Genomic DNA, 18,867 nt, shown 5'->3' on the forward strand with positions numbered 1-18,867 from the left:
TTCGTACTATGCATCAGCATTAGTTTGCTTCAGAAAGACAATCAGAACTATCTTTGTTCAGTTCTACATCCACAGAGTCCAACTCAGAAATGGGTTCAGGATCCAGTGCCATTAACCTGTGCTTCAGTGCTGTAAACCCAGGTCTATCTTCAGGGTTGGTACTCCAGCACAGCAGCATGATTTCATACAGTGTTAGGGGACAGTCTGATGGACACTCCATCCTGTATCCTCTCCGAATAGCCAGAATGCATTTTATTTTGTCTAGCTCTGGAATAAAAAAAAGTATAGTAACTTTTAAGTAACTTAAAAATCATAAATGCTTTGAGGTTCTAATGTAAAGCTCAGCCGTGTCCCTTTCCTCCTCTGATTACCTGGATAAGGGTCATTGCCATATGTGATTATTTCAGTTAAGAGGATTCCGAAAGACCAGACGTCACACTGGCTTGTGTATTTATTTCCACAGAAAATTTCAGGTGCCATCCATTTTACAGGAATTTTTACTGCTGTACAAAAAAAATATATTTTATACATTGCCCTTACTGGTCTCTGATACCTAATGGCATTATAATAACATCAATATCACTAGTTACCTGAAGTATGTTCGTGGTCTCCTGGTAAAGCAAAATGAGCCAGTCCAAAATCAGCTATCTTGCAGAACTGCATGTCAGTGAGTAAGATGTTATCAGCTCTCAGGTCTCTGTGAACTATATTGTTACTCTCAAGATATGCCATCCCTTCTGTAACCTGTAAGGAGAGTAAAACCCATGTGATAATTGTTTTTTAAATGTTTAATGGAAATAATGTAATAAACATTTGTTCCAGGTTACTCAAGGTACCTGTACTGCGAAGCCAATCATGAGTGAAAATGCAATATCTTTTTTCATTCTGTGGCCTGAAAGACAAAAAAATGGCAATGGTATATTGTAGAAATATTTAACCTAATATATATATATATATATATATTGGAAGTTCAGACTTGTTGGCTGGATTTGACTGGGATTCTCATGATTCAAATAATCCATTCAGTGGTCTGGGCTTCTGTTTGACTAGTTTTCTTTGTTTCATTTAAATATGTTCTAATTTGGAAAGTTAAGCTGAAACACCCATGGATATTTTTTTTTCAGATCTGAAGCCTCGGTGAGGGTTTGGCTTTATACATATTCCGAAACCGCCCAGAACTCCTGCCCAGAAAATATATTTGAGTTCACCTCCTCATTTCAGCATTTACAGGCATGGTCCATACTAGCTAATTTAATGGAAAAAAAAGCGTAGATATACTCTCCTCAGGTAAATGTACTGAAAATACAGATAAGTCATATGTCATACCAGTTGTGTCTGGAATAAACAAAGGGGGATGTCTTATTTTGCACAGTTCTATATGGTTAAACTTAATAGTGTGATTTATCAGCTGAATCAGAGTAAATAACTTACTGATGAGGTGTTTCTTCAAACTTCCATTTTTCATGAGCTCTGTGACAATACAGAAGGGCTGATTGACCGTGCACACGCCATAGAGCTGCAGTAGGCGTTCATGCTGAATCTCCTTCATGATATTAATCTCTGTCTGGATCTCTGGGTTACTGACTGTGAGAAAGGTCAAAAGTGAATTAGATGCCTGGGATATTATGATAATTATTAACTGAGATTTGCTTTCAAATATGAATATAGGTGCAATTAAAAAATATATATTTTACTTATTTGAACTGTGAATAGCTTTTTTTTTACATTTATTTTTACCTCTGAACTCTTTAATGGCTACATCGATCATATTGTTCCACACTCCATGCCACACTTCGGCAAATTCCCCACTGCCAAGTTTCTCCACCTTTGTCAGTAAACTTCTATCCACTTCCCAAAGTGCATCATATGACAGACATGGAAGGGATGGTCGGTCGAGCTGGAGGTTGTTCAAGTGAAGCATTATGCAGTGAACGTTGCATAATAAAGGTGAAACATAGCACTTTCATTAATGTTATTGGGACACTTACCATAACACAGGGGGCATTTAGGCGAGTACAGAGTCGTTCCTGATTGGAATAGTAGTCCACTAACTCACATAGAGTTGGGAACGTTTTCTGATTCACAAGATAAAACTGCTTCTCAATTTCTCCCTCTCTAATTTTGTAGTGTCTTGCATGTGGTCCATTCTTCACTGAAAAAAAAGACAACAGCATTTACAATATTTAAAATTACAAGTTCAATTTCTAAAGAGTTAGCATGCTGTGCCAAATGTAAAACAGAATGCAATGATGTGCAAATCATTTAAACCCTATTTTTTAAAAATAAAGTTGTACTAAGTACATATTTCAAAAATATATATGCACAGCAACACACCCCCAAAAAAGGTTGGGGCACATGCCACATGTTTACCACTGTGTTGAATTACCTCTTCATGCAAGAATGTGTTTGGGAACTTTGGGACCAGTGACTGTAAGGAAATGACTGAAAGTGAAATGTTTTCCTGTTCTTGCTTGTTACAGTATTTCAGTAGCTCAACAGCTGGGGTTTCAGTTAGTGTATTTTCTTTCATATGTTCACAGACTGTTTCCAGTGGGTAACCAATCTGGACTAGTTTAGCACTCAGATTCTCTTACTTGCTGCTCTAATTCATGCAAAATAAGGGTTGGCCTTGGTATACTGCAATAAGCAATTACAATTTTTGTTCACAGAAAAACACATTGTCTGGATGGCAGCATATTACACCAAACCCTGTATATATCATTCAGCTTTAACAGTGCCTTCACAGATGTGCATTATATCACCCATGCCTTGTGCACTAATCCACCCCATACCATCATGAATGCTGACTTTAAAATGTGTGCTCATAACAAGCCAAGGATCGTCTTTCTCCTCTTTAGCCTGGAAGACATGACATGATTTCCAAAAACAATTTAAGATTTTGATTTGCTGGACAACAGGACACTTTTCCACTTTGACTCATCCATCCATCCATTATCTGTAACCGCTTGTCCAATTTTTAGGGTCGCGGGGGGTCCAGAGCCTACCTGGAATCATCGGGCGCAAGGCGGGAATACACCCTGGAGGGGACGCCAGTCCTTCACAGGGCAACACAGACATACACACATTCACTCACACACTCACACCTACGGACACTTTCGAGTCGCCAATCCACCTGCAACGTGTGTTTTTGGACTGTGGGAGGAAACCGGAGCACCCGGAGGAAACCCACGCGGACACGGGGAGAACACACCAACTCCTCACAGACAGTCACCCAGAGCGGGAATCGAACCCACAACCTCCAGGTTCCTGGAGCTGTGTGACTGCGACACTACCTCACTTTGACTCAGTCCACCTTAAATGAGCTCAGATCCACAAGAGACCTTATTTCTGGGTCTTGTTTATATGTTTTAATGCTGTCAAAATGAATGCATTAAAACACACAGGAATTTAATGATTTTTTTAAAGTTAATTTGTAGTTTAGCCCCCTCCAGGGTGTATTCCCACCTTGCGCCCAGTGTTTCCAGGTAGGCTCTGGACCCACCGCGACCCTGAATTGGATAAGGGTTACAGATAATGAATGAATGAATGAATAATTTATAGTTTACCAATCATGTCAAAATGTCCTCCCATAATTCAGTCTTTTTACAGAGTCTATTGATGTATTAGTGGTTTTATCTAATGATGTAAACTCAGCGTCACTGATGTTGCGTTCAGATTACATTTTATTTTTGCAGAAATATGTATTAAATACATCTCTCTCTCTCTCTCTCTCACACACACACTCACACACACACAAAAAGGTCCTGTTTCCTCTCTTTTTTTGGGGGAACTGCATCTTTGACAATGCAGTTAATCACAAACAATCACAGCAAATGTACAATTAATTCATGATTTAAAAATAAATCAATCCACAGCCCTAGTATGTTTTCTTATTTGCATAAAAGAGATGCAGAGACATGGTGTATTCACAGTCAATGAATTTTGGAAATGTTCCTGAGTCCATGTAATGATTTCCACTGCAGAAGCCTGTTTGTTTTTAATTTAGTACCACCTTAATGGCCTGAAGCTCACATTCAGCCAACATTGTTTTGGGGCATTGCCCTTGCATTTAGAGATTCTCTGGGTTCCTCTCTGAAACCTTCAATGATATTATGCACTGTAGATTATGAAATCCACAAGTTCTTCTTTTTTTTTTTCTTAAGCTGAGAAGCATTATTCTTGAATTGTCACATTTTTGCCCAAACACATCTTCATTTCTGAAAGACTCAGCCTGAGATGCTCTATTTAAAACCAATCATGTCAATGACCTATTGCCAATGAACCAATTTAGTTTAGTTTCATTAGTTGTCCCATCCCAACTTTTTAGAACTTGTTGCTGGCATCATATTCCAAAAAATGAATATACATTTAAAAGAATATACATTTAAAATTTTCAGTGAAATATAGTGTTTACATAATGCTCAGCTTTGCATTCTGTTTTTTTTTATTGACACTTTGTTCATTGTCCCAATTTTTTGTGGAAATGGGGTTTGTACATATTCTGGACAAACAAAACATGGTAGTCAAATTTCTGAAATTGAATTAAGGAATGCGAGGCCCAGGGAGAGCATTCCTGAACAGCAGCAAAGCAGAATCTGTCCATATATTTTGCAAATACTCTATTAATATATAACACTGTGCTATTTTTAATTGTTCATTAAATACCATGAGATCTGAACTGAAAGCATCTTATTGGCCTAAGAGGTGTAAAAAACAGTCTCAGCCTCATTACATTACCATATGTAACTTCTATGTCCAATAGAATTGTCATTATATATATATTTATATAGTTATGTTAAGGTTTGTTGTCATTGTTTTACTGTTACATACTATTTTGATATAGAGACTTATCTGCTTATTTATATGAAATTATCTAATGGGATTTTTATATATATAAATATTTACTTGGCTCTAAAAGTCAGTCAGATGTTTTGAGGGACCGCAAAACTACAACCCCCTGTAGGAGGGACTGTGACTCCATTGACTGCCATACAGAATGATGGACAGCCAAGTCTGGCTGCTGATTGGCTAAATAAAACGATTGACAACACAATGTGTACATGAAAGAAGTGGCACTTGTGTTATTATTATTTTTATTATTTTATTTTATTTATGTTTTATGCTAGAGGAGGCAAATAAAGAACATTTACCTGAGAGGTATAAGTAATTGGTCTCTGTACTCCTCCACACAAGAAATGCTCCTTCATGGTTTTCTGGTCTCTGCAGACATCTCTTGGCCTCAATGCGGTTTCTGACATTTTCAAAATACCATCTATAAACAGAATTATTTTTATGTCTTATTAAATTAGACTAGATTAGATACATCACATGGCCATTGACACCTCTTATAATTTGTGAAATGAGGTACTTGAAGGTGAACACTTAATTTCATTTGTGTGATCTCCTTAAAAAACTCATGAAATGCAGTTGTATGCTCTGGAACAGCTTGTGTGCTGTCTGTGACTCAAAACTATTCGTCCAACATATGAAAGTCAGCTCTAGCTGGCACTTAAGGAAGCAATCTGTAATATATTTACTGTACTCGGTTATAAAATGTTCGGTTTGTGTCATCATAGATTAAGGAAGGAGGCTCTGTTGAAGCACTGGTGTCTCTGAGGGCCATGTTTGAATACAAAAAACATAATAAATGTATTTTAAAATATATATTTGTTCTGCTGTTCACACAGTCCGTATGCGCAAAGGACGAGGCTTCAGGCGCTTACCAGAAGAAAATGTCAGTCTGTTTCATAGCACTTTGTTTTTTTAAATTAAGGAGTGGGACTGGACTGTGCAGCGCTATATCACAAAACCTCCCTTTCTTTGTGAGCTCTATGTTAAAGAGTATTTAATAAAGACTGTAAAAATCTTAAAACGTGAACGTTTCTTTCATGCTAAGCGCAAATTTCCCGGGTCTCTCACGAACACGTCGTCTCCAAAGAGAACTATGAGAGCCGACACGAGCTTAATATTTCCATGAGCCTTATTCATACAGCTTCATACCGACACAAACAATATAAAACTGATATAGAACGGCAAAAAAGCTTTTCTCTTGTTTGTTTTATAAAAAAAAACACGTTAAAAACGGATTTGGGTTACTTTTACCTGCTGTGTGAATGTAGCCAAAGATCTGCTTCCTAAAAGAACATTTGTTGTGCAAGGGAAAACTAAATCAGATAATACCAGTCTGGTCTAGTCTAAATATGAAAGAAAAAGACTTGTAATTTCAGGGGAAATGGTGGCTACCTGTTCATTTTTGTGCTTTCATTCTAATATAGGTAGGATTTTTTGTGTGAAATGAAGACATTTCTATGTAAATAGATTGATTATAGCATATTAATTTTAGCTATTAAGGTCCAAACGTGGTTTGTGCTCATTTGTGTATGTTCAAAATGGCAACCTAGCTTTGTGTCTAAAGAGGAAGGGGAGGGGGCAGACAGCTCTCCCCACTGTTTTGAAAGTGTATTGTAATTCTCATTTTATACACTGGGTGTTAGTATTACAGATTGCTTCTTTAACATCGCTCTGAATATTTAATGCTTCCTTAGTTAAATCCATAAAGTTTACACAGTAAAGACTTGATGTGAAACATGAGAAACCCGAGGAACCAGAAAGGTAAGAACATACCTCCTGCTACTCCAAGTGCAAAGGTTTGCAAGTTGTTTGCTAAAGTACAGTACACACTCTATCAGTGCCCACTGGTTTAGATAACAGGACTCAACACAATATGGTTTTGCACTTATGTTCTTCAGTCTTAAAACCACACAATTCACATACTAGCTCTGAAAAATATATCTTTAAGATTTTAAACAATTAATTAATCCCAGAGGGAAAGTCATGTATTATAACAATATTTTGTTTTAATTTTATTTTTTATCAGAGGGCAAAAATACTTACGGCTTGGCCTCCAAACTGTCCAAAGGTTTGACAAAGTCTTTGGGAACATAGCCCTGTTCCTCCACAAATCCCTTCTGCTTATCACCATTGACTGTACGCTTCTTCACATAAAGCCAATGTGGAGTTTCATCTATTACTTCCAGTATATCTCCTCTGTTAATCTTCAGGTCCTTGAGGGTACGGCAGTGGTATTCATAGCGGGACATAACTCTGCGAGGTTTGATTGGCTTTTTTTCTTCTTTTTTACAGCAAGGCAAGCAGCATTCACACGAGCAGCCACAGTTACCCATTGTCCCTTGCTGCCATGCCACAGTTTACACAATGATGGTCTGACTACCTGATGCTGAAACCCAGCATGGTCACAGTTGCCAAACTGGTTTGTGTACGTTCCTTTTAAGAAGGAAGCAAAGTTTGAAGGATGTCTCATTTTTTGGCTTCATTGTTTAGCTCTGCTAGTTTTTTCTGTTTCATTATATAGGTAACTTTTTGTTTGTTTGTGTGTTTATGTAAAATTTAATACACCAAATACTCAAAGAACTAACTTTTCATATTTATTACACAAGACAATGCCTTCCCAAACAGCACTGCAACAAACATAAAAAGGGTTTTATAAGTAAAACAGAAATAAATAGTTGATGTTCAAAATTTAAATTTTGAACATCAAATAATGAGTGAAGTTGGGACTGCAGATGGTGTCACTGCCACACAGTTCTAGGATCATGGGATCCTGGTTTCTATCCTCACCTCTGGTCATTGTCTGTGAGGAGTTTGTGTTTTCTCCTTGACTGTGTGGGTCTTGTCCAGGTGGTCTTGGTTTACTCTCATAATAAAATAAAATATCATGTTGGTAGGTGGATTGGCAGTGTCCACAGGTGTGGGTGTGTGGGTGATTGGGTGAGTGTGTTTTGATTTGTGAATTGTGTCCAGGTTTTGTGCCCTTCCTTGTGCCCAGTGATTTCAGGTAGGTGCTGGAACCAGCATGATTTTGATCAGGATCAAGCCATTGTAGAAAATGAATGAATGAATGAAAATAATTAAAATCTTGCATATAACTTAAGTTTCTGCACACTTTTGGTCAGGATTTAAACTTAAGCACAATTTATTTTACAAAAAATTTTGTGATTTTGTCTGTGTGTGTGTGTGTGTGTGTGTGTGTGTGTGTAGGAGCCATATCAGGAACTTTTACACAAAGAAACAAACCAAATGCTAAGAAATTCTGAAATTAATGTTAAAATTTAAAAGATTCTAGAATTCACTCAAATGTAATGTCTGTATAAAAAAAGAATGCAAAATAAAAGCATTTACATTAGTAGACCTTTGGACCCTATGGTACATTAATTTTAATAAGATGTTAAGCCAGTTTAATATTAAGCAACACTTTAGGCTAAATGATATTTGCAACCATAGAAGTTAGTCTGCGTGGGTTTCCTCCAGGTGACTGTCTGTGAGGAGTGTGGTGTGTTCTCCCTGTGACTGCGTGGGTTTCCTCCAGGTGACTGTCTGTGAGGAGTGTAGTGTGTTCTCCCTGTGTCTGCGTGGGTTTCCTCCGGGTGACTGTCTGTGAGGAGTGTGGTGTGTTCTCCCTGTGTCTGCGTGGGTTTCCTCCGGGTGACTGTCTGTGAGGAGTGTGGTGTGTTCTCCCCGTGTCTGCGTGGGTTTCCTCCGGGTGACTGTCTGTGAGGAGTGTGGTGTGTTCTCCCTGTGTCTGCGTGGGTTTCCTCCGGGTGACTGTCTGTGAGGAGTGTGGTGTGTTCTCCCTGTGTCTGCGTGGGTTTCCTCCGGGTGACTGTCTGTGAGGAGTGTGGTGTGTTCTCCCCGTGTCTGCGTGGGTTTCCTCCGGGTGACTGTCTGTGAGGAGTGTGGTGTGTTCTCCCTGTGTCTGCGTGGGTTTCCTCCGGGTGACTGTCTGTGAGGAGTGTGGTGTGTTCTCCCCGTGTCTGCGTGGGTTTCCTCCAGGTGAATGTCTGTGAGGAGTGTGGTGTGTTCTCCCTGTGTCTGCGTGGGTTTCCTCCGGGTGACTGTCTGTGAGGAGTTGGTGTGTTCTCCCTGTGTCTGTGTGAGTTTCCTCCGGGTGACTGTCTGTGAGGAGTGTGGTGTGTTCTCCCCGTGTCTGCGTGGGTTTCCTCCGGGTGACTGTCTGTGAGGAGTGTGGTGTGTTCTCCCTGTGTCTGCGTGGGTTTCCTCCGGGTGACTGTCTGTGAGGAGTGTGGTGTGTTCTCCCCGTGTCTGCGTGGGTTTCCTCCAGGTGAATGTCTGTGAGGAGTGTGGTGTGTTCTCCCTGTGTCTGCGTGGGTTTCCTCCGGGTGACTGTCTGTGAGGAGTTGGTGTGTTCTCCCTGTGTCTGTGTGAGTTTCCTCCGGGTGCTCCGGTTTCTACCCACAGTCCAAAAACACACGTTGGTAGGTGGATTGGCGACTCAAAAGTGTCCATAGGTGCGAGTGTGTGAGTGGGTGTTACCCTGTGAAGGACTAGCGCCCCCTCCAGGGTGTATTCCCTCCTTTGACCCAGTGATTCCAGGTAGGCTCTGGACCCACCTCGACCCTGAACTGGATAAGGGTTACAGATAATGAATGAATAAATGAATGAATCTATTTCCTGCTTTTATACTGTTTGACGTAAAGACTGCACTCTTCAGCACACCTGCTTTAAGAGATCGTCAGGGAAGCTGCTACTGCTTCTCGAATAGTAGGCTGAGCATCTAAGTGGAATTTTGCCTCTGCAAGAGTGCAGCCAGAATGAAGCATCACAACAGAAGTTGGAACTACCTGCCATTAAAGAAAAAAAAATTGTAGGTGTGTACTGGCAGAACTGACAACAGTATGACAAAATTAGTGATGATATTACATTTTACGAGAAAATTTCTAACAGCTTTTAAAAGCACAATCTGATTTTGTAAAACACTCTCCGAAAAATAATGTACAGTACAGGTACAGCTTTGTCACTACAGGTACAAACAGTGTAAATTTACCGTGAAGGTACATGAGTGTTTTTTTAAGTCCAGTTTTGTTACCAAAGGTTACATGACATTCTCTTTTCCAGAAGGAGAGGTGAATATTTCTAATAGAATTGTGTAAAATTTAAAGAACATAATATAAGTCCTGGCGATTAAATGGGGCATTTGAAATTAACACAAATTTAAATATATACTAATATTATAGAATATCATACAATTATCTTCCCTACCTAAAGGTACTGTGTGAGTACCCTTGAAGGTACAACCACACTGACAGTTTTTCTGAGCATATACAATTTCAAAGTCAGTCTTTTTATTAGCGAATTATTATTTATTTATTTATTTATTTAATTATTTTTACAAAAGTTAATTTTTTTCTGGTCTGCAAATGCTTAAGCAATGAGACATCTTACACCCCGCAGACCCCTGATGCATAATCTCGACAAATATCCATCAACCTTGAGAGGCAATTGTCAACTAAAGAGACATCCATCAACTTGCCAGAGGTGGGGCATGAACCAGGTCCAGACTGCACTACAGAGCGTACATTCCACCAAATGAGCAAACTCAGTTCACGGCCCACCTCTGGCAAGATTGATGGATGTTTCTTCACCTCTTTAGTCACTGACAGGACTGTCTTGACAGGCTATGACTCCCTCATCACACAGTGCCACCAGCCTGGGGAAGTGAGGGCTTCCACCTCTCAGACTCCAGACCTCAGGACACTGGAGAACTGAGACATAGCCTTGCAAAGAATCAAACTTGATTTCTAGTGACCTTCCTATCAAGCAACCATGCTTCACTGTCACATATCACTGTTCTTTAAGCACACACAATACTGTCAATCTGATCCCTATGATTTATATGGACGTATTGCTCTGAAAATTCATTTCTCCTGCTTTCTTGGGTGAATAATTTTTAAGGCAATTTGAGTGCCCAATTTAACCTCCCAATCAGCAAATGGTCATAAGTCTGAACCTCAAACAATGTGGAGAACTTAAACTACAGGGTTTGAGGGACGGTGTGATGAGGCTTTTGTAAAATTTGTTTACTGAATAATGACTAAACTGGGAGGAACTCAAAAATGCCCCCAAAACAAAGCTTTACTGTAGTACTATGCTGAAGATTTACTATGCAATATTAGTTGACGTGACATTAATTTATTTAATGCTTTATGGTGTAGGTGTGTGAATGCAGACTGATGAATGAGCTCTTACCCTGTCCATCTGATTAGCTCTAAGTGTGTGCTTTGTCACATCTGCTGACCTTATCTCATCAGTCAGCTCCTCCATGTCATAGACAGATCTCAGCAGAGCTGTTTCACACTGGGCTTGGGTGCAATTTGTGAATTTCTGAGGGTAATGACATTAAAATAATTGATGCAATTACTTCCTAATATATTAGTGACACAGGGGTCACTAAGCATTTTGACGTAATTGCCCTGAATAATTGATTTAACAAGCAACTAATCATCAACAACATTGAGAATCTGTATAACCCTAAAGCTATTTGTAAATATCAATCAGCAGCAGGTAGTGTTGTAGTCACACAGCTCCAGGATCCTGGAGGTTGTGGTTCAAGTCCCGCTCTGGGTGATGGTGTGTTCTCCCTGTGTCCGTGTGGGTTTCCTCCCATGGTCCAAAAATACATGTTGGTAGGTGGATTGGCGACTGAAAATTGTCCATAGGTGTAAGTGTATGTGAGTGAATGTCGCCCTGTGAAGGATTGGCGCCCCCTCCAGGGTGTGTTCCTGCCTTGCGCCCAGTGATTCCGGGTAGGCTCCGGACCCAGCACGACCCTGAACTGAACAAGCACTTACAGACAATGAATGAATAAATGAATCATTGTGTATTATTTGGATTCATAATAGCAGTCTCTTATGAGGTCAAAAGGACCAGGTTTGTATTCATTCTACATCACCTTTTCATTATTTTTTAAATCATACAGCTGACCATGCTATTCAGATTGTATAATGCATATCATCACTGTCCAACAAACCAAGTATCTCCAAATTTACAGGAGACTGTTAAAACCATAGTTATATCACATCTAAATGAATATAAAAATATTACAAATAGTTTTGGAGAATTGCTATCCATTCTTCAAGAAAATTAATCATAATGTAAAGCATGGTGGCCGTGTTCATATTATCATTTTGTGATATTTTGTATAAAACTTGTAAGATTGGATTTCTTTACCTGCAATATGCAAATGGCTCTTCTATACAGTTTGCTGTTGGTTACTCTGACATCTATCATGTAATTCATGTACACTTTTCCCTTTAGTATATGAGCTCCTGTGCTGATTGCATTAAGGCACAATTTGGTGGAAAGCTCCCAGTGCTGTTTCTGTATAGGTATAGTATAGGAAACAACTATAACAATAAATAAATATATTGCGATTGTGTAATACATTGAATTAAAAATACCAGGTCTTACCATTACTACAGAGCACTGCATGTTAAAAGATGAGGGCCATGTGATGTTGAGGACAGACATAAACATTCCTTGTACTCTTTCCTGAAATGAGAGCATTCTGTAATTATAATGTGTACTCAAAGCACACATTACACTAAGAAAAAGCACTTGAATGTCCTTGAAAGCAAGCAATAGAAATACCTTAAGTTTTCAAGTAAAATTGCTATAATTTTTTTTACTCACAGGAACACAGTGTATTTCAAGGTCATGGATGATTGCATGGAGGTTGGTTGTGTTTTGTCTCACACGCTCAGCCAGCAGCGTGACCTCACTCAGGTCATCTAAGGTCACATTTTCAAATATGTGTATTTTATTTCCATTCATTTTTGAGCAATTTTATTAGGTCAAATATTGCTGTTTTTTACAGTATAAAGAGGTGTTGATGTAAAATAATTGAAATACAGTATTTTCCTTTGACACGCAACATTATATTAAGTGAATATGAATATGTTTTACCCTTCACCGTGAAGAGAAATATCACCATGTCATTGTCTGTCACACTGGGCAAAACTGTCTTCATAAAATCCTTGTGATCAATAATAAATTGTGGTCCCTGGACATGATATATATATATATATATATATATATATATATATATATATATATATATATATATAGAGAGAGAGAGAGAGAGAGAGAGAGAGAGAGAGAGAGAGAGAGAGAGAGATAGTAACCAGTCTGTTCCATACAAGGCACACTGCTACCATTCTTGTTATTCAAGCTCAATCCAAAGGCTCAAACCCACCTTAGATGACAGATCTCCCTCTTTGTTGTTTATTTCACTAAAGCCTCTGTTAATAAAGCCTCTGATATCTTCAAAGCCTGGGAAACAAGAATTTCTCCCTGGGTTGAGTTTATATGTCATTCTCAAATTTTGAATACATATCAAGATATACATTCGGTATTTGTTATTACTGTATCATTATCAGCACCTGCTCCAAACGTTGGAATGCATTCACTGGCATCAATAATCCCGATAATTCCAAGAGTCTGCCATCCAAAGTAATAGACATGCCCATTGCTTCGAAGGCTGCATTGGAAATAGTAACACAAGAATGTCTTGTATGATTAAGAAGCTGGCATCAGCTCATGCAATGAATACTATTTAATATTTTTAAGATGACCTTATTACATTTGTTTTTTTTATTAACTATATTTGTTGACTAACATTATTAACAGCTTTAGTGTTTTGCCAAATGTTCAACAAGTTACAATATGGACACCTACAGGGGTTGGACAATGAAACTGAAACACCTGGTTTTAGACCACAATAATTTATTAGTATGGTGTAGGGCCTCCTTTTGCGGCCAATACAGCGTCAATTCATCTTGGGAATTACATATACAAGTCCTTCAATTAATGAAGATTGGCCACCAGGCTGGTCCAATTTAGCCATCAAACCTCCCACACTAAAATGACAGTTTCATTGTTTAACCCCTGTATATACTCAACATACTCAATATACTAAAAACAAACAAACAAAAAAACAAAACGTAAAAATCATAATTTGGAACTTTATTTATATTTACATTGGAAGTTCAATTTTTTTTGAGACAAATCTAATGTGATATGCTTTGAATAAGCATTATGCACAGATGAACATCTCATTCATTTATAGTCTGTAACTGCTTATCCACTTCAGGGTCATAATGAAACAACACGGAATCACTGGGAGCAAGGCAGGAACACACCCTTAATGAGGCTCCAGTTTGTGAAAGTATTTGGACAATGACTTGTGCTTTAGGTCAACAGGAAACCAGTGCTAAAGCTATTAGAGAGATTATGTAACTGTGGGGGACCGCAATTATGGGGCACAAGTCTGGGCTGGACACTAATCTTTGAAAAACTAAAGTAATTGCCCATAATCTGATACACACTACAGATCTACATCCAACATTAGATGCACCAAATATGATAAAGTAACATGTGGCTGATATCCAGGTAGTAGTAGAATGTATGAATCATTTAGGATGACAGGTGAAGTTAAGGGCCTACCTCATTCCAGCTCTCTGAATCAGAGCAGCCAGTTTATCACTCTGTGAGTAAGTCATTTCCTGAACCTTCTGCTTCATGCTGATCGAGGCTAAAATAACACTTTTTAACAGATGCAATAAGAGAAGTAGATTAGTACATAAAAGAGAAACCAAGAAGAAGAAGAAACACCTTTATTGATCCCCTTAGGTAAATTACTTCTCTGCATTGACACACATTAGTGAGCAAATCTTCACAAACACTAGGGGCAGTGAATACACACACAACCGGAGCAGGGGGCTGCCAACCACCTTTGTGCCCGGGGAGTAGTTCAAGGGTACTTCCTGAGAATTGAACTGGTGACCCTCCGGCCTCAAGCTCGCTTCTCTTATCTCAAGGCCACGGCTGCCCCCCAGTCTATGTCTAAGTCTATGGTTATGTTTCAGTGAAAAGAAAGGACTGGAACACGAACCCAGGAGTTATGGTGCTGTTACTGTAAACAGCTTCATGTCCTGCCAAAAGGACTGTATCCAGTATTACTTTTGTGGCACTTCCTCCTTTCATTCTTGATGATCCAGTAATAGCTTCAGGCTCCAAGAAAATAAAGCAAATATATTAATCTTTAAAAAATATGTATATTAAATTTTAAATGAATTCTAAGACATTTATGTAAGCACTTTCTAAAAGAACGTTCTGATTAATGTACTTGTCAAGGCTTAAAACAGGTGCACAGAAACATTCAGTGAAAACCAAGCTTATGGTCAGCAGTAACAACTGCTGCTCTTCTAATAAGCAGATATTGGATATATTTCTGTAAGGATTTGATGGCAGTAAGCCACAAATAGCATTAGGTACTCATGTATGATGATTAGTTCAGCATCACAATAGCCACTCGAACTCAATCTAAAATTATGCAGTGGTGCTCCAGAAAACACAGTTCTACCGCTGAAAAGCCCGATGCTGAGGCTTATATCCCGCTACCCCACATCTGACATATGGCATGATTACCTTAAGCTCATGTGCAGCTGGTCTAGATCATCTTATATCATGTCATGCATTTTTTATGGACATCTGTGAATTCATAACTGCCTGGGGGCACCAATTTAATGAGCTGGATTCACTAATTCTAAAGGGATTCTACAAACATAGATATAGTGTGTTTATATGCTTTTTAATCACCTTCATGCAATTTATAGTAAAAAAAGGTCAATGAAAATCCTCTTGAAAATCCTAGTGAACTATCTCTTGAAAGTTCTAGATTGCATGTTTAAGACTGAATGTTTAATGAAGTGTGTTTGAAAAAGCTCATACCCCCACTACTGGATTCAGCACAAAGGCTTTTCCTTGTTCCTCCATTTTACTCATTCTCTCAGCGATGCCTTTGAAATGAAATGGAAAGTCCAACATAGTCTCAGTCCTGAACACACAACACAGATCTTTAAAGCTGCACAATACTCTGCTCTGGTTACAAACATTCCAGCAGATAAATCTGCAGTAATTTTGTCATCAGTACCGAGCCATGTTCACAGGGTTGAATCCAATTACCACTGGAGTGAAGACCTCCAAATTATTCAGACAATAGTTAAGCTGGCCAGCAACAAAAGGAGCCTTTATAAGAAAAACAAACAACAACAACAACATACAGCAACTTCATAAAGGGAATAAAAATAAATTGTAAACATGTATGTTAAAGGAAGAAACTGATGATATTTTCATACAGACAAACCACAGGAAATTCCAATGAAGAGGACATGCTTCTTGCCTGTAGAAGCCTGTGGTAAAAAATGGAATGAACAGAGCAACCAAAGAAAACACTAGGTAAAACATATAGAGTTACTTATGAACTTGAATTTAGATGTTGATATCTGCAGTACACAAAAATGAATTTGGGACAGAATAATATTTATCACTGTGTTGCCTCACCTTTCCTTTTAGTTATACTTTTAATCATTTGGGAATAGTGGATACAAATAATTGTAGTTTTGGAAGTGGATTTTTTGCCTCAGCAGTCTGTGGTTGCCATTGTCTGATTCTTCTCTTCATGGTGCACCATATAAGACAGATCTGGACTACAGGCCAGAGAAGCTCACACTCTCTGTGCTTATGTTGCTATAACATGTGCATAATGAGGCTTCACATTGTCTTCCTGAAATAAACATGGATTCCCAGGAAAAGGCATCACTGATGGCAGCACATATCTCTCTAATCCAAATATACACTTTCACATCAGTGGTACCTCACCCATACCTTGGGTACTGATGCACTATTATATGTGAATAGATATATAATAATAGAATATATTTCAATAAGAATTTCTTATGGAAATTATGGAAATGGGGCTAAAGAAAATATGCTTTTTCTGCTATATGGCCTTTTTGTTAGAAAGCAATTACATGTGTTGCTTAGGTCTACTTATATTGTTTTTTTTGGCATTGATTTCTCAAACAGCATTCAAAAAGAAAACAAAAAGTGCTTTTCTATCATTAATAACTTAATACATAAAGAAATATTTCAAATAAGATGTATATATCCGTACACATTCCTTCAGGTACTAGAAACAAGTGAACAAATTATTATACATAAATACATATTAATAAATTATATTGCAAAACAAAGGGGCTTTTAATTCCTGTTACTGGCTTTCTCCGTGTATAGTTTTAGATTTATTGGTCCAAGACTGTTGTAGAATGTATTTTTAGAATAAAATGTATCAGTGTATCACACTGGGAGGGAAAGTGATTTTCTGGGATGTATGCACTGTCTCTCTGCCCTCGCTCTCACCTTGTCCAGCATGAGTGCACCCAACGAGGGGTTGTCCTCCGGAGCCTCCTGTGATGTCAGCAGGGCCCTTTAAAAACAAACTGCTCTAATGCTGCAAAGTCATGATCCCGCATCATCTAATGCATCAAACAGAGAACCTACGTTACTCACTTGTCACCTCCAGCGATGATGTAAGAATAGATTTGCTTTTGATGAAGGGCTGCAAGCCATCTGTTAAAAGAAGTCTAAAGGACCAGGGAACACCAAAATATGGATTACTTGAGATGCTACATATGTGAGTCTTCAGACTATGTCATGTGGTTGCCTGAAGCTGTCAACATTTCAGATAAATTAACATTTTAGAAATAAATGCTTTTACCGCCAGAAGAAATGCAACACGGCCTGAGGTCCCACAACCACTCAAAACAATCAGACTCTCTTCTGGATCCTTTTGAAATAAATAAGTTACAGATTGTTGTTTGAATTAAATGTAATTCAATTAATATTTTAAATGTTCTATGTAGTTCACATAGAAAACATTGAATAATTTTGTGCACCATCTTACCTTAAGAATCATTCCCACTTTCTTTGATATATTCACCATAGTTTGTACCATAGAACAGCTACTCAGTTTCTATAAATATTATATTTTTATCAGTAAATAATTATGATTTTATTTGTATATTTCTTATTATATTGGCTTGCAGTCTTATCCCTTACCTGATATGTGGCTTCTTCATGTGACGTTCTGTCAAAAATTTCTGCATCACATATTTGCAGCATTTGTACAATTTCTTCGGGGCCTGCTATGTCAATGTTGTTAGTGATTGGATTGGATTTTTCTGAGATGGGTAAAAATGGTTCATAACTTGACTGCTAGAGGAAAGCAAACAAAAATGCCATAACAGATAGGAAAGGCACATTAGAAAAGAACAGCATTACAGTAAGTTTAGTAAAAGGTTTCTCCTAGAGGTGGTTGTTACATTCATTGTTAACTTTGCTTTATTTCTCATGGCACACTATTATGCATGTTCTGCTCTTACCTCCCAGTGTTGCATTTCTTCTATTTAGCAGTCTAATGTTGTCTTTAGGTTCTTTATTCTCAACCAAATGCTATTTACTCAGTATCCTTCTGTTCCTCCACAGCTCCACAATCTAAATACACACCAAGCACCGAAAGAAATCAAAGTTCACCTAAATGGACTTTGAAACATGCTGTAAAGTTCACTGCTGAACCAAGTACATTATAGCTCAAATAACGTTTGATACTACTATATAAATCCTTAACAATTATTTTCAAAATTGACTCTTCATGTCTGGCTGAATTAAAAATGCTCAGTTCTTTTACAAATTCATATTACACAAATCATTATAAAATGTACACTAGGAATTTTAAATAGATATTGGTTTAATTGTGTTTCTTAATGTTGGATATAGTCTTCCTTAAAATTATGATACAAAAATCCAGGATTATTTGTTTTCTTTTTTAGCAAAGGACAGTGAACAATTCTAATATCTGAATGTATGCATAAGCTAATAATTTTGTACAGTCATTCATTCAATCATTGTCTGTAACCGTTTATCCAGTTCACTGGGCACAAGGCAGGAACAAACCTTGGAGTGGACACCAGCCTTTTGAAAGACATTCATGCACTCATACCTATGTCACCAATCCACCTACCAATGTGTTTTGGACCGTGGGAGGAAACTGGAGCACCCGGAGGAAACCCATGCAGACACAGGGAGAACACCCCACACTCCTCACACACAGTCACCCGGAGGAAACCCACACAGATACGTGGAGAACACACC

The 18,867-nt window shown here is 38.2% G+C and overlaps 3 protein-coding genes across 4 annotated transcripts in view; 1 reads left to right on the top strand and 2 right to left on the bottom strand.

The window, feature by feature from the left end:
* Window positions 1-7,357, bottom strand: si:ch73-340m8.2 (tyrosine-protein kinase Src42A). 2 transcript variants are annotated; one of them, XM_066668346.1, is made up of 9 exons: window positions 6,895-7,357; window positions 5,151-5,272; window positions 1,989-2,152; window positions 1,738-1,897; window positions 1,432-1,584; window positions 837-892; window positions 591-744; window positions 372-500; window positions 1-267 (listed from the first exon to the last, which is right to left on the bottom strand). In XM_066668346.1, exons 1-9 carry the CDS (start codon window positions 7,182-7,184, stop codon window positions 20-22), a joined length of 1,476 nt encoding a protein of 491 aa, XP_066524443.1. In that variant the 5' UTR covers window positions 7,185-7,357; the 3' UTR covers window positions 1-19. The 2 variants fall into 2 exon arrangements, with proteins under 2 accessions (XP_066524443.1, XP_066524435.1); XM_066668338.1 differs by having other exon boundaries at window positions 372-503.
* Window positions 6,489-18,867, top strand: part of fndc4b (fibronectin type III domain containing 4b) — a 25,640-nt gene continuing 13,261 nt past the window's right edge. Inside the window, exon 1 of the mRNA XM_066668404.1 lies at window positions 6,489-6,612. Within this exon, the coding sequence (XP_066524501.1) occupies window positions 6,588-6,612 (25 nt within the window). The 5' untranslated portion in view covers window positions 6,489-6,587. The remainder of the gene's footprint in view (window positions 6,613-18,867) is intronic.
* The window catches only part of gckr (glucokinase (hexokinase 4) regulator), a 21,456-nt gene continuing 11,331 nt past the window's right edge, over window positions 8,743-18,867 (bottom strand). Inside the window, exons 2-20 of the mRNA XM_066668416.1 lie at window positions 18,099-18,210; window positions 17,776-17,931; window positions 17,621-17,689; window positions 17,435-17,503; window positions 17,227-17,300; window positions 17,077-17,143; window positions 16,014-16,067; window positions 15,809-15,903; window positions 15,607-15,712; window positions 14,768-14,886; window positions 14,320-14,418; window positions 13,257-13,354; window positions 13,070-13,146; window positions 12,781-12,877; window positions 12,508-12,605; window positions 12,286-12,366; window positions 12,046-12,195; window positions 11,065-11,199; window positions 8,743-9,659 (exon numbers count right to left, since the gene is read on the bottom strand). Coding sequence (XP_066524513.1) covers window positions 9,540-9,659; window positions 11,065-11,199; window positions 12,046-12,195; window positions 12,286-12,366; window positions 12,508-12,605; window positions 12,781-12,877; window positions 13,070-13,146; window positions 13,257-13,354; window positions 14,320-14,418; window positions 14,768-14,886; window positions 15,607-15,712; window positions 15,809-15,903; window positions 16,014-16,067; window positions 17,077-17,143; window positions 17,227-17,300; window positions 17,435-17,503; window positions 17,621-17,689; window positions 17,776-17,931; window positions 18,099-18,113 — 1,779 coding nt within the window. The 5' untranslated portion in view covers window positions 18,114-18,210 and the 3' untranslated portion in view covers window positions 8,743-9,539. The remainder of the gene's footprint in view (window positions 9,660-11,064; window positions 11,200-12,045; window positions 12,196-12,285; window positions 12,367-12,507; window positions 12,606-12,780; window positions 12,878-13,069; window positions 13,147-13,256; window positions 13,355-14,319; window positions 14,419-14,767; window positions 14,887-15,606; window positions 15,713-15,808; window positions 15,904-16,013; window positions 16,068-17,076; window positions 17,144-17,226; window positions 17,301-17,434; window positions 17,504-17,620; window positions 17,690-17,775; window positions 17,932-18,098; window positions 18,211-18,867) is intronic.

This window comes from Hoplias malabaricus, chromosome 1 (genome assembly GCF_029633855.1).
Source record: "Hoplias malabaricus isolate fHopMal1 chromosome 1, fHopMal1.hap1, whole genome shotgun sequence".
NCBI classification, from domain to species: domain Eukaryota; kingdom Metazoa; phylum Chordata; class Actinopteri; order Characiformes; family Erythrinidae; genus Hoplias; species Hoplias malabaricus.

What these genes read in the sequence shown, in the direction of transcription:
- si:ch73-340m8.2 (XM_066668338.1), bottom strand. Translation starts at nt 7,184, where the DNA reads ATGGGTAACTGTGGCTGCTCGTGTGAATGCTGCTTGCCTTGCTGTAAA. An exon ending in TGATTGGCTTCGCAGTACAG is followed by an intron (nt 745 to 836) that starts GTACCTTGAGTA and finishes CTCTCCTTACAG; the next exon opens with GTTACAGAAGGGATGGCATA. An exon ending in AGACCACGAACATACTTCAG is followed by an intron (nt 504 to 590) that starts GTAACTAGTGAT and finishes TTTTTTGTACAG; the next exon opens with CAGTAAAAATTCCTGTAAAA.